General features: G+C 40.0%; 2 protein-coding genes and 1 long non-coding RNA gene across 4 annotated transcripts; all 3 read right to left on the bottom strand.

Annotated features, from left to right (window-relative positions):
• Window positions 1–986: 986 nt before the first annotated feature.
• LOC124208990 lies at window positions 987–2056 on the bottom strand. 2 transcript variants are annotated; one of them, XR_006880743.1, is made up of 3 exons: window positions 1758–2056; window positions 1610–1700; window positions 987–1535 (listed from the first exon to the last, which is right to left on the bottom strand). XR_006880743.1 is itself a non-coding variant. In XM_046606861.1 (2 exons), the coding sequence occupies exons 1-2, from the start codon at window positions 1684–1686 to the stop codon at window positions 1244–1246; spliced, it is 369 nt and encodes a 122-aa protein (XP_046462817.1). In that variant the 5' UTR covers window positions 1687–2056; the 3' UTR covers window positions 987–1243. The 2 variants fall into 2 exon arrangements, 1 of the variants encoding a protein (XP_046462817.1); XM_046606861.1 differs by having other exon boundaries at window positions 1610–2056.
• Window positions 2057–3561: 1505 nt separating this feature from the next.
• Window positions 3562–11585, bottom strand: LOC124208977 (nuclear receptor subfamily 6 group A member 1-B-like). The gene is made up of 3 exons (XM_046606846.1): window positions 10570–11585; window positions 10315–10494; window positions 3562–10037 (listed from the first exon to the last, which is right to left on the bottom strand). Exons 1-3 carry the CDS (start codon window positions 10616–10618, stop codon window positions 9490–9492), a joined length of 777 nt encoding a protein of 258 aa, XP_046462802.1. The 5' UTR covers window positions 10619–11585; the 3' UTR covers window positions 3562–9489.
• Window positions 11586–11715: 130 nt separating this feature from the next.
• Window positions 11716–13566, bottom strand: LOC124208978. The gene is made up of 2 exons (XR_006880740.1): window positions 13313–13566; window positions 11716–13236 (listed from the first exon to the last, which is right to left on the bottom strand). It is a non-coding gene; the product is annotated as an uncharacterized LOC124208978 (long non-coding RNA).
• Between the last annotated feature and the right edge of the window lie 817 nt (window positions 13567–14383).

Below are 14383 nucleotides of genomic sequence, written 5' to 3'. Positions count from 1 at the left end.
ATATCTTTGTATTTATACGAATGGATATAAAAAGATCGCCCGCATTGAAAAATAATAATTGAAACAAATTACAATGTTATTTCTGATCAATGAATCACATTATTCCTCCTCCAATGGTGACTGTAAATGATCATTCATCGATCAAACAGGAAAAGCAGGAGTATGTGGTGATGGTTCTAGGAATAGCTACATCAGTCAAATCGACATCTTGTTCATCAAACCAGTCGACACTTTCTCCGTTTTTCTGATTTGCGATTTAGTCTATTATCTCGCTTTGCCTACGGGCCGCTAATCTTGTAGGCCTTCCTCTTCTAGCGGGCGCGGCTGCGACTTGTTTATGTTGTGTCGAATGACTACGCAACATCACAATTAAGGCGAATTACTGATTGCACGTTTTACATACTCGATCATTCAGTGAAGTTTGCACAAATGGGCAATAAATATCGTAGGGATCTGTTTATACTTATTGACGGAACGAGGAATCAAGTGATCAATTTTCATGTTCAGAGCCAAGAACAAAGATTGGAAATTTGTGTGTAAAGACCGGAACACGCAGTCCCTCGCTCGTTTGAACGAGATGGAGTGGTGGGAGTAAGAATCTTTCTTGAACAATGTTGAAAAAACTGCTCCGAGGTTTTGAGCAGCACTGAATGTCCACGCACTTGACTATTTGTGTGAAATATTGACTAGAGCGAATATGAACATCGCCCCAATTTGGATCTTTATTCAATAATTCTGCCTCCAGTAGCTCAGAAGTTCCAGGATTGACATACTCTGCAACCATCGAAAAATTATCTACAACCCTTTTTGACCAGATATCGGCTAATACTGTTCCTGCAAAGGCAAAGTTCTTTTCTTCAAGATCTAAGTCGATGGTTTAACCTCTGTTATTGTCTAAATGACTTCCAAAGTTATAATTTGGTAAAATCAGACCACTTAATTCCTTTCTTAAGGGGGGGGGGGGCATTTTTCTCTCCACCCTATTAAAAGCGCTTCTGCCCGGTGTTTTGGTAGCTATGAATCAAGTGTCAAGGTCGTGCTTGAAGAAATGATGAATGGCAATTTAATAACTTTCTGGTACCGGGGATTTTCGTCTGGCCCACCATCAACAGTGAAGACGACGATTGGTTTGACGAGACGTTCTTCTCCAGATTTAGTTGTCGAATCAAATTCGGGAAGAAGCAATAACTTTTCGAAATCGAAAGCGTGGCTAAATGCCGTAGACGAAGAGTGCTTGCCGGATCTAATAGCGATATATGTCCGGCCGGAATACCCAACTGCTTGTCGATCTAACTAATCCATTTGACTGAATATTTATCCCAGCATAGACAGAAGGTATTAGCTTGTGCCTTTCAGCTACAACCCAGTCGTGATCGGGTAGACTGACTCGAGATTCGACGTGCATTAGCAAGGGACTTTGCTCTTTAGCAGCCGTTAAACCAATTGGGACCCGACACTTGTCGTCTTGTCTGATAAAACAGACTTCATCTGGGCCCAACGCGTCGAAGCCAATTCCTCCAAATGCCTGATTGTAGCTGTGAAAACGGTACATAAAGGTCCAATAACTACATAGCTAAAGGCAACGAATTCAACAATGATTAAAACTTACTAGATGAGCAAATGAAATGGGTGAACTTCGGTTTTAGTAGGTTTAGAAGGTTTAGTAGGTTTACCAGTTGGCTCCATGTCTAGATTTTTCTCTGAGGATTACCCCAATAAATTATGGACCCAAAATATTTTTTTGAAGTTTCTCTCACCTGTTTCAAGAATGTGTGGCCACAACGCTCTTGATTGACAACAAATTGTCTGATTTTTTGTAACTTGATATTTGCCAAATTTTTCTTAATGAATTTATGGAATCCATATTTCAGGGCTCCTGAAGTTTCCTTGCATAGCGATCTGTAGCCAATTTCCGTCATCGTTCTAGGATCAAACTTCCCTAGGGTAGGCAAAAACAGGAGAAGAAACAACAGAATGTTTGAGGTAAGAAACACAGACATTTAGGATTTTTTATAACATAATGTCTTTGTTTTTGAATTTATCCAATTTTGAGTCAGCCAAGTATTCCAATCGCTCATTTCTCACACTCAAGTATTTGCCTGGGTAGAATGGGTTATAAAATCAAGGAGAACAAGTTTGATCGAGAATTGGTATTGCAGGATAGCTTCCAAGTCCTGTAAACCACGTAGAAGTGGTAACAGAATTAGCTTACAATCTATGATGGGATGGGAGGGTGCAAATTCAAGTAGTAATTAACTCCATTTAAATTTTCAACTTTTTTCTAATTTATCATTCGCTACTCTTCGCCTTTTGGCCGGTTTCATATCCTCATTAATTTCGTAGTCCAGTTTTCTTTTTGTAGCTTTTGACAAATTCTACTGAACTCTGCACTGCACAAAAACTCCAGTTCGTCTTTAAAATATTTAAACGGGTGTTTTTGAATAACGGGAAATGACTAAATATAAGGGAAAACACTTTCAGCCTTGAAACTTTGACAAATATGTCGACTTTCTAGTGCAACTTGCAGGGACTTATATTAAAATGTTGCGGAACATTTCATTCATTGTATGTAATCTTTCACGAAAATTGAGTGGTATTCCGTTCTATAGCATTTTCTAACTTTACCGTACTGCACTTAAATCATAATAAATAATGTACTAAATAACATATTACAAAGAAATGGCAGGTGTAGCTACACCTGCCAAACGGTATTTCTTTACACTACACCGTGTAGTGTCTAAAGAACTAGGCGACTTGTTTGAATCGTTGGCTGTAGCCGTATTTTAGATTCGGGTAATTCATTTGAGGTTATGTGTAAAGAATTTATCCTCTCCAAAAAGATGCGATTGGTAAAATAATGTTTTTATCCTAACTAATTTTCTTTTTTTTCTGCTTGTATATTTTTACTGCAAATATACAACAACCCAAGATCGCTCTATCAAAATATAAACAAAAATTTCCCCGGGACTCATTTTCAGCAAATTTGTTGTCTCGAATTAACGAATCTGACTTGTAATTTCAATTTATGTATTATATAGAATTTCAGTTTGAATACGTTGTGAAAAGAAATGGGGAGAATAGCGAGAGAAAGCGATCTGACGGTAAGGTCCATGGCTCATAAAATTTTTTTGTAGATTTTATCGCTACACAATTCATTGAATAAATTTAACTAGACGATTGCATTGCATCAAGTTATTTTTATATTTACTACCTTTTGCTAATACCTATTTTAAACTTTTTGGTGTCCATCTCGAAGAAACGAACTTTTCAACATTGCAATGTCAAAAATGATTGACGATTTGAATCTTGTTGTCCACAATGACACACCTTTCATCTATCAAGGGGCTAATCTGTCAACATGATCAAAATAGAAATCAATTAGGTTAAGCTAACATTATAATAAGATTTACCATGTTATGATTCGCTGAACACAATTAATATTTCGTTTTTTCTACTACGAGAACTACTAACGAGCCATAACGGAACAAAATTAATGAAACGACCGACGTCCCTTGCCCGAGTAAGTCAGTAAGTAACCAAAGAAATATTTCTTGCCTCACTATAGCTTATCAAAGGTTGCTGGATGGTCGGAGACATAATGTGTTTGATTTGGCCACCAAATCTCGAGGAAGTATTTACATAATTTCGTTACTTTGTATCCGCGTTGCAGAACCCTCTTTCAGATGTGGTGATTCCGTGAAGGGGATAGCATGTTCCACTAGGGGAGCAATGTTAGCTGGATCCGTCTTATATACAACCATCGACCGTATCACCGGTTCGTGTGGCCTGCGAAAAAATGGGACCATTTCCTTCTGTGAAATCAAAAGTGTCACGTTTGCTGTGTCTTGTTCTCTATATTTTGCCATCAGTGCTACCTACCGGACCTGATATGACAGAAACGGCCGAAGGAGTTCAAAAAATATCAACGCTGACACTCTATTTTGCCTCGGCCGAATTGATTACGCGGCGAGAAAGGCAATTAGAGTTTAGAGGGTCCTGGCAGATGGAGACTTTCATGCCACACACCTGGTGCCAAATAAAGGTCATTTATTAGAAGTAATCCAGCTGTCTGCAGACGGGGAACCTGCTGATAAATCTACTACTTGCAGTTTCGGTGGCGACCCCGGATAAAGTGGAATCTTTTAGAATACCTCCACGGACACACTAGGATTCCGTGTGACTAGTGTAGAATACATCCGATTGGGATTTTTGTCTAAGGCTTCCGGAATGTTCAACTCATTGGTTGAACAACTGTTGCCTCTCGATTACCACAAAAGCCAAGATCAAGCTGGTTGGTTATTTGTTAATTACATTAAATGGGACGATCCTGTGTTTAACGACGAAAGAACCTGGTGGGAGCATCCAAGATTGCGCGGTTGAAGGAGATTATTGTCTTTTTCAGATGTGGAAAATATTGTGAGGACTTGCGACTAATGCACACATTTACGGATGCGCTGAAAGAGGTGTCTGCCACGTCTAAGTGGACGTCCTTGTATATTTCCATTCAAGTGACTTTCTGATGACGATGAGACACTATACGGTGACGGCGTGTTGGTAAGGGAATTAAAAGCGCTTGGAGTCGTATGGTTCTTTCAGCCAGCGGAGACCCCATACTTCGGAGGATCAAAGGAGTCGTGAGTGCGAGCAGTAAATAAATCTCTTTATGCTGCCCCGGATCAAAAGAAAGCGTTATGCACAAAAATGGCATAGTTTTAAGCACAATACTCTTTCAGGTGGCTGAGTTGATGAATTTCTATTCACTGACGGATACCAGTTCCAATCCGTACGATTTTCACCTCCTCCTCTAAAGATTTCCTTAACTGAGCCCCGATTGATGACCAACCAGCTGAATACTTTCGTCACACCCTCCCAAGCTATGATTACGGTTATGTACTGACCAATATCTTTTAGAACCTACGGCGTGAAGGATTTCTACACACCACAGTCAAGAAAATCCTGAAGAATTGGAAGGCCCCCGCTCCAAATTTATATTACTCTCCGCATCCAGTCGAGTCAGCGGAATCCAGATCGAGGCAGAATAAAGTCATGAAATTCCAGGTAATAATCTAATTTTGAAAAATTGACTGATATCTATCATTTTCATCCTAACCTCACTTAAACGTAAACTGCTCAATAATTAAAGAAGTTAAAAATCCCTTGCTGTTTATCTTTCCCATATTCCTGGTAAGAGAACTTTTAATGTTATTAGAACCCTTCCCTATCCCTTGAAGTTGGCTAACTGAAAAGTTAGGGAGCAAAAATCAAAACTTATCATTGAGTCACCAGAGGCGCAGCAAACTACAAACAACAAGAGATACTCAGTGGCGGGGTTTTAAGTATAACATTACACTTTTGTCTAATAATATAATTAAATCTGTCTGATTTCAACTTGACATTGTCAAGTCTGGTGATTGATTCGACCTTGGTTATCTCACCCATCCCACTTAAATCTCCCTTACTTCATTCTCTATATTCCTTTGACAGCCGAAAAGGCTTTATACTTTTTTTTTTGCATTGTGGCGGAAACAAGTCCCGGAGAAGGAATTTAAATGGGTAAAGCGTGTGATTTAACTTCGTTGGAGAAAATTGAAATTCTTAGTTTCCGAGAGAGCGGTTTTACCTTTCTTCGGACTTCTAAAACTGTAGGCCGGAGTGTGTGCAATATTAATAACGTTTTGAGATAAAAGGAAATTTTGTCCTCGGCCGTAATACTAAATGTGTTGTTAAGCGTAAAATATAAGAAAAATCAGCGTGTTATTTATAATTATTATCGAAAAGAAGTCGCAGAAAAAGTTTGTCCGTGTTAACACAAGAGATCAATCTGTTAATGAGCCAGTTTCTTTGTCCACCGTAAAAAGATGTCTGCTTGGATTTGGCATGATTGGCCGAGTGGCCTGTAAGAAAGCTTTGCTCCGTAAAGTAAACATTCGCAAACGTCTTAAATTTGCTGAAGAGCACGTCAAATGAATGGACAAGCAATGGAACAAAATCTTATTTAAAGATGAAACAAAATTCGAAAATTTTGGATCGCACAGGCGGACATTTATTAGAAGAACAACGTTCGAACACTACAACAATGAGTGCATTTTTCCTACAGGCAAATACGGAGGATCTGTTTTATGCTGGCGAGCGATTTCTTCGAAGGGAGTTCTACCGTTACATCGGATTGATGAAATCATGAAAAAAGAAACGTATCAACAAATTCTAATTCACAAAGTATTTTTTCATTATAACTATTGTTATAAGCAGATTACAAAATTTGAAATTGGGCAACATAACCTAACCTAAGAGCTATTTTTTCGTCAACGTAAGCCACTTAGTTCGTTACACATACAATTATGTATATGTTGACTTTTAAAATGTGTGTTCTTATATCTTATGATTCATCTTGCCCCCCTCCCCATCCCAATGGTTTGCCTGGATCAGCAAGTGGTTTTCTCTTGTTCATATTACGTCATAAACTCCCAGCAAGAAGCTAGGAAGGAGATCTGACCGATCATGGTTGCGGTGAGGATGGGTATTTGGAGCTAGGCGTCACTAACATTACATCAACGAATTCAACAAATAGTCTCTCTAAGGTGCCGATAAGTTGACATACTTTCTGAATTCTGGAAAATTCCTTCTCGAGAACGTCAATAAATGTTTCGCATAAGTTTGGACCTGAATGCGGACCACAAAATTGGAAAGCCCAACGTCCATCACTCTGGCAATTTTTTGTCAATCCAATGCGCAGTTTCCATCAGCATGCATTTTGTTGAAACAACGTTTTGTGAAGATACCCTTGTACGGAGCGCCTTGTCGTAGTTCATTGTAGCAAACAAAAAGGGTAAATCATACACGTTGTCCGTTGCGCACATAAAATCGTTCATTGTAAAGACGGATTTACAGTTTCTGAAAATGGCAATTCGGACATTTATAATAATTCAATTCGTAATGCAGTGACTTAAGTTACTTTGAGAATATGGCAAAAATTACTTCTTGTTTTTTTATCTTCTTTGATGAAACGTTTAAAAACCCCTCATTTCAGTACTGTTTTCCTTCAAGTGAGATGGGAATATCTGGATCCCTCGTTAATCTGTGTGCTTTTTCCTTTTTTTTAGTTTAGCATAGTTTACGTACTGCATCAGGCATTATTCGAATTGAATTTTTTATTATAAATTAATGTAACGATAATATATTAAATCTTTAAAAAAATCAAAAAGATTTTGATTACTCGCCAAACAGCAAATGAAAACGCAAAATCCTTTCTAAAATATTTTCAATCCCACGATATTTGTTTACTTCGGCTTGCCTTTTTCATTATTTGCTCAGTATTATTTTCCAAACAAAATGCCTTTTTAATTCTTGAAGTAGTTTTTTTTTTGGGGGGGGGGACTGAAAAGCTATAATATTAACATAGGGTCTTTAATAAATTAATATTTTAATCACTAGTAGTGAAACCATCTCTCTTAACAATGCTGTAAAATAATGCAACATATATCCGTATCGTCCAACTCGAGGCTATCATCGTGGACAAGGAGTTCGTTATTTTTCAAATCGTGTTGTTCAGTCTTATTTTGGAAACGTAAAATGGAAGCATTTCCGTATCATCTAGCAAGTCATTGTTCTTCTTCAAGGAATGATTTTCTCTGGTTCGAGCAAATTTTCACGTGAGAACAAGTATACTGGCCATTTCATTTCAATAACTGCTTTAATAGTTTCTGAAATTTCGGCTGATTGTTTATTAGTTAAAACGATATTTTACCAGAGCTGTAATTGGAACATAATAGATACCCATTACTTATAGAAATCCAATAGGTACTAACCTTTCCCTTTCTGTCTATACCGCCAGTATACAACGGTTTAGATAAGAGTCCTGATAATGAAACGGCGGTGGGGAATAAGAAGAATAAGAAATACATCGATTGACCAGGCTTCCCAGGGAAACTGTGACACCATTTCTAATCAGTATAAAAAATCTAATCAATTAAAAATTTTGTCATGTCTCTTTCATGAAATCGCTTAGTCCCAGATAGTTCGAACATTTTTCCCCAACAGCCGAATGGTGTATAGAAATTCACTGCAGTGATATGTTTAAGAACATCTGTTATCTCGTCAGTCAGATTTTCATGCATGGCCCACAACTGGTCTGCTGTAAAGGGCTTTCGTTTGCCCCGTTTTGTGGGTTGCACAAAATCATCATCATCGTCTATATTAAGTGAATAATTACAAAAATAATTAAAACCCTTTTATGATTATTATTCAAAAATAATAATCGTAAAAGGGAAAGAGAGAAAAAAAGAAGTGCCCGTGACACACACAAAGTGTCGGAAATAGAGAAACTCTGGTTGCCATCGATAACATAATCCACCCACCCTCCCAAAAATTAAAAAAAGGATATATCCGAATGACATTCATATTTCTTGTTTTCCTCCTTTTCCAACCGTCCCTACTGGTCGAGTGTGTACACAGAGAGAGAGAGTACGAACAACATAACGTCTCGGGTGGATCCCGCGGCTTTGCTTTCGGCTTCGTCTGCCCCTCCTTCATTTTCTACCCTCCCTTGAGCTCCACCGTGAGCAAAGTGAGAAGGGTTTCACGCTACTTCTTTTCCACACACACACACACATTGCAACTTGCCTCTTTTTATTTTCGAAAATCAATAGATCTCACATGCGCAAACCTTCCCCCCCATACCAGAAAGAAAAAACCGGTGCGCCACACACACACAAGACAACAGGACGACGGAAAAAAACAAATAATAATCAAAACCTTAAAAGCTTAGCCTGTCTCACTTTTGCGATGTCATCGCAACGAAAAATAAACTCAAATAAAAACTTCTCGGCCCAAAGTTGGCCACCGATAATCAGATCACGTAAATGTTCCTTCTTCTCATATTTTTTGGCCATCGGGTTCGATTCGAAATCAAAACAAACACAAACATCATTTTTTTGGACGAGAAATACACGCAATATAAATAAAAATAGCAAGAAATTTGTGGAGCAGGCGCGACAAAGAAAAGAAAAGAGACTCCCCCCCGGCAGACAACAGAAAAATTGTCGTGCGCTGACCCATTAATTTCCCACGAGACGGAAAGAAGAGAAAGCGGGATCGAAAAATGGTGTGCCTCAACAATAATTTCCAATTAGTCGCTATTCATCTGTTCATTCTTCAAATCATCTAGAGAAATAAAAAATTAATTCAACTCGTTTTAGAATAATAATAATTTTTAATAGATCCGACTCCACCCCCAAAAAAACAACTGGCAATTTCACTGAATATAGGCATGTTCTCGTTTAAAATCATTCAAATACATCGCTCCCCCTCCCCCAAACCGGGTTCAATCAACAAGAATTTCCAGCATATTATAAACTTCCCAGTCCTGAACTTTCGAGTCCTTTTTTTTCCTACTCTCGTCTGTGTGTATATTTGATCGATCGTCTCGAAACGACACGCACGCTATATAACACACCTGCAGGGGCTGGAAGGTGTACAGGGTGGATTCATCGTCTACTCTACACACACACGAGGCGAAAAAAGTAAAACCCTTTGCAAAGTAATGGAAATATCTAACATTTGCGTGCAGGATGTGAAAGATTCACCAAGAGAGAGAAGGATTTTTCTGTGTGCGAGTGTGACCGAGCGTGAAAATGGCACAGTAAGCACGGGAGAGAGGAAGAGAAGAGAGATGGAACGGATAGAATGCGTCCTACCTTGGTTGCGGACTTGACGGAATTCATGAGGAATCCGTGGTGGTGATGGTGGTGGTGATGGGCGGAGCACGTCGACGACGGCGGAGGTGGTGACGGCGGTGGCGACATTTTCGACTCGTCCATGTCCAGCTGGGCCAGCAGCGGTGGGTGGAATTTGTCCAGATGCTCCGGTACCGGGTGCGGATTCATTTTGATGTGCGGGAAGCGCTGAGCGTGGCGCTGGAAATGGACCTTGAGGTTGCTCTTGATGGTGAACCGGTTGCCGCAGATGTTGCACTTGAACGGCCGCTCGCCCGTGTGCGACCGGATGTGGATCTGAAGGGACGAAAAGCTGCTGACTGCTGACTGAAATAAATTTGGAAAATTAAAATTCTCGGTCGATTTGTCTAAACAATGTGTGTCAATAGAAGAACTCTATTAACTTCCAAATAACACGGGGGAAAATATGATGGCCAGTGTTGTTTAAGAATCATAAACGATGGGAGTCTTTTCTTTAGTGGCGTCGGTTGTTAATTATGCAAGGCAATGTTAATTATCCAATCGGCCAATTGTCCATTCAACCCAAAACAATTCATTGTGAAATAGACCAAATAGAAAAAGAATATTATGGACAATTATTTACAATTGCTTCGCATGCCCATGGAGAGACATTTCTGGAGTCGGCAGTACTGGCACCGGTTGCGGTTGTGTAAGGTCACTTCGCAATCCTTCCAGCCGCGGCACGTGAATACCAACTGCTTCTGGATGTAGCGCTTGAAAAAGCCGCTGCAGCCCTCGCAACTGATGGCTCCATAACGGCGCCCTATTTGAAATTTTTTGTCAAAAATTATAATTTTTTTTTACGGTTGATTGATTCAATTTAATTATTGACACGCACCTGAGGCTCTGTCACCGCAGACGACGCAGTACTCGACGGAGAGGGACATGGCTCCACGCGGCGTTTTGTCCCCCGCGACGAGGCCGATAGCCAAAAGTTCACGATCACCACAATTTGGAGCACAAGATCACCAAAGATCACCACAACACACTTTATTTTTCTCTTCTCAAAACAGTTTTTTAATAAACTCCAACACCCCAAAGTAAAAAAAAAAACTTTTGACGTAAGTGGAGCTCCATGTTTAGTTATTCTCTCATTTCCCTACAGACTCGGAATATAAATTCGGGGAAGAACAAAGTCACACACACGCACAGACAAAAGCCATGTTACTTGTGGTGTTATGGTAGAGCCTCAAGGCTATCCACCGAATGCAATAAAGAATGCACGAGAGAGAGAGAGAAACACCACCGCAAATGACATAGTGAAATGGCACTTTTGGCAATTTCAAACCACACAACAGTTTCCTCATACCCGTTTTTTTTGCCTCTTCTAGGGGTAAAAATAAAAGAAAATCAAAACAATGCTTCTTTAAGTTTTGAAAGGTCGGACCCACACACACAGACAAAATCAGTGTCAACAAATACGGTCGATATAGTGGACACACCAAAGTTTTAGACACCAACAAACACACACACCGACGACGGGATCGAAACGGGAGAAATGGGAATTACAAGCCAAATTGGGTTTTCGGTCGTTGATTCATTTTCAAACCATTCTATTTATCACACGCTTCGTGGTGGAGATTTTCTGTTTGTTGGATAAAAAAGGCAGGTAATCTTGGGAATATTATACACCAACGACATCCACTCGATGGTCCAACAAACACACTGATATCACCGGATGAAAACGTAACGGGGGAAAAGATGAAAAGAAATAACGACAAACGACAAGTTTCTACTTGACTCGGACATTTAAAAAATCTTTTCTACACACCAGCAGTACGGGACTGTATTCCCGGACGAAGTACCTTGCTCACCAGACGAAAAATATATATAAAAATAAATGTAATGGACGAAAATATACATTAAAATATCTCTAATAGACGAAAATATATATTAAAATAAATCAAAATAATTTGATTATCACAATCATTCGAAAAACCAATTAAAAAAAGATGGAGAAAAATTATAGGAAATGTTTAATGAGTTCCCGCTACGAGCGCATGTTGTAGGCGTTCCTGAGACCGCCAAAAGCGTGCGTCTGTTTTTCTCATCATTGTTCTGTTTCATCAGCTCATTCTCTCCACGTGCTAAGCTCGTGCTCTTTCGTGTAGTTTTTTGTGCACAAATCCTGGTTGAATCGTTTAAAAATTTTGAAATTTCTAAAATGGAAGTGATTTTTCGTAAGATTCACAGTGATGTGAAGATTGTGATTTGTAATAAGACAAAAGTCAAATACGCCGATATGGTTAAAGCAGCATATCAGAAAAGTGAATGTGATAGTGCTTCAGCATTGTTGATGTCGTTCGACTTTCATAGTAAGTGATTTTATTGTTGAATTTTTTTTGGTGATGCATACGTGTTTCTAAGAGCTTCGGGCTGTGGGTTCATATCCAACATCCTTCGACTTAGTCCACTCGCCGATTTTTTTAGCTTTTTTTTATTTGTCCGATTACGAAAACTACGTGAAAAGACGTCTGCTGATAAAAGTCATAACCAGGCAATGCATAATGCGCCGAGTAATTCCCCCTCGAAACAACTCACAAAAAAGGGGGGGGGGGGGAAATGGGCGCAATTAATCGTCGACAAGATCGTTGACACTGTTGGTTAACATTCGTTCGTTTGATTTCTTTCTTTCTTATTGTTACACGCCCATTTCTTTTTCTTTAAATTTTTCTTTCGGATCGACACGCAGATTTTGCGTCAGCTGATTGATGAGCCGATAATTGAAATGGATGGCCAGTAACGAACCCTGCGTTTTGGCTTGGGCATCGCCAAACTAGTTTCCAACTCTCATGTTGGAATATGTAAATGAATTCCACCTGCGTTGGATGTCGTCGTGACATAGTCCCTACTCCCCTCACGATTGCCTCCTCAGAGCTGTCACGCATGTCCCCGTATACGCGTTTGTTAAACATTATCAGTTTCCCGTTGGCCGTCGCTTACGAAAAGCATGTAATAATAGCCCGCGAATAAAATTTGAAACTAACCAATTCCGGTAGTGAGTAGCCTGAGAATGGCCGCGTTCAGGTGTTGTTGTTGGCCCAGGATGGTCGAATTGGAATGATTGCCCGTCGACCTGCCGTCGCCACCACCCCTGCCGTTGTTGGTGTTGCTGTTGTTGTTATTGCTGTTGTTGCTGGAATGGACGAGAGCCAACACTGCCGGACGAATAGAACGAATCGTTGACCGGTTCAACGCCCGATGAGGAGAGGATGTTGATCATGTGCTGACTGAGGCTGACCAATTTCTGCGGCATCAAATGCGGGTGATGAAAGCCGGATGGCGGAAAGAACCCTTGGTGTCGTCCGTAAGATGAGAGATCACACGGGCCGTCGAGAGTGCCCATCAGTCCGTTTTTGTTGCCCTGCGCCGGGTGAGACATGAGGAGACCGTGCTGATGCGATTGGTGAGATTACGTCAGCGTCGATGGTTGCTGGAGCATCTCGTAGTGAAGTCGACAGTAGATGATTCTGTCCCGCATGCCGAAAATGTCCCCTTTGCCCAGCTGCAGCACATTCAGAAACACAAAAAAAAAATGTTGAAATACAATTTGATTGCGCAATGTTGCATATTGTTTATACCTGGTTGCAGGCAGCGCAAGTGGAGCAAGCCAGGTGGAAGACAGCGTCGCGGGCTCTCATGACAAGTTCGTTAGATCCTAGCGGCAGATATCAGCGATTGCAACGTCTCACGCCGAATTATCTGTCATTATGAATAAAGAAAATACAAAAGAAGATAAGAAGAAAGTCATGAGCCATGCAGTTGTAGTTTTTGATGGATTGTTGGAATTTCTTTGTGGATTTTTTGGCGATAGCTGTGCACATATAAACATGACTGCCAGGGCCAAATTCTTCCCCCCCTTATGTTGGATAAAAATAATTCATAAAAAAATAAAAGTTAATAAAAAGTTAGTATAAAATAATATGTAGTTTAATATAAAGTTTCTCTTTTATATTAAAGTGACAGGTGAAAATGCTACGATTACAACGGCGCCTGCAAAGAGTAGTGGCTTCGCTGATACTAAAGGAGGAGTACTGCCCAACATCGAAATCCTAAAAGAACCATCCGGTGTCAATTGTCAACACCCAGGACATCTAGGCGGAACCAGGAACCTTGGCGTGAAGAGCTTAATTTGCGGAAATTGTTCACACCGAACACATAACGAAAACGGAACACCGCCAATCACATCACTGAATACTACCTGGACACTCACAAAACTGAAGAAAATTAGATCGACTAGACCAACGTTCTTCGTAGTTCTAGTCTCCCGTAGTTCCGGAAACATCAAAATTCCCAAATCGAAGTTTGACCAACTAAGAAAAGTAATCATCAAAAACGAAAGGTAAAGCCATTTGAAATATCCGATAACATAAATATCGCTAGCAAATGTTTACAAAGTAGAGAGAATAGTTAGTCTCCATATATCTTTATGTGGATGGCGCCTGCTCAGCAAGGGGGGGGGGGGGGGGGGTGTTTGTAATCTTCTCTCAACTGAACGCAGGAAACTTGATCTTTGAAATATGGTGTTAGGTTGTAATCCGGGTAGTTAATTAAGTAAATTAACGGAGTGTATTAAGCGAGGCGAAAAGAGCTTCTCTCTACAGACTCAGCCGAAACCAGACTGCCCTTCTTCCTGCTCGCTGCTTCCAAGC

This window comes from Daphnia pulex, chromosome 12 (assembly GCF_021134715.1).
Source record: "Daphnia pulex isolate KAP4 chromosome 12, ASM2113471v1".
NCBI classification, from domain to species: Eukaryota; Metazoa; Arthropoda; class Branchiopoda; order Diplostraca; family Daphniidae; genus Daphnia; species Daphnia pulex.
The sequence above is the reverse complement of the archived record's forward strand: the minus strand, read 5'-3'. Positions and strand labels throughout refer to the sequence as shown.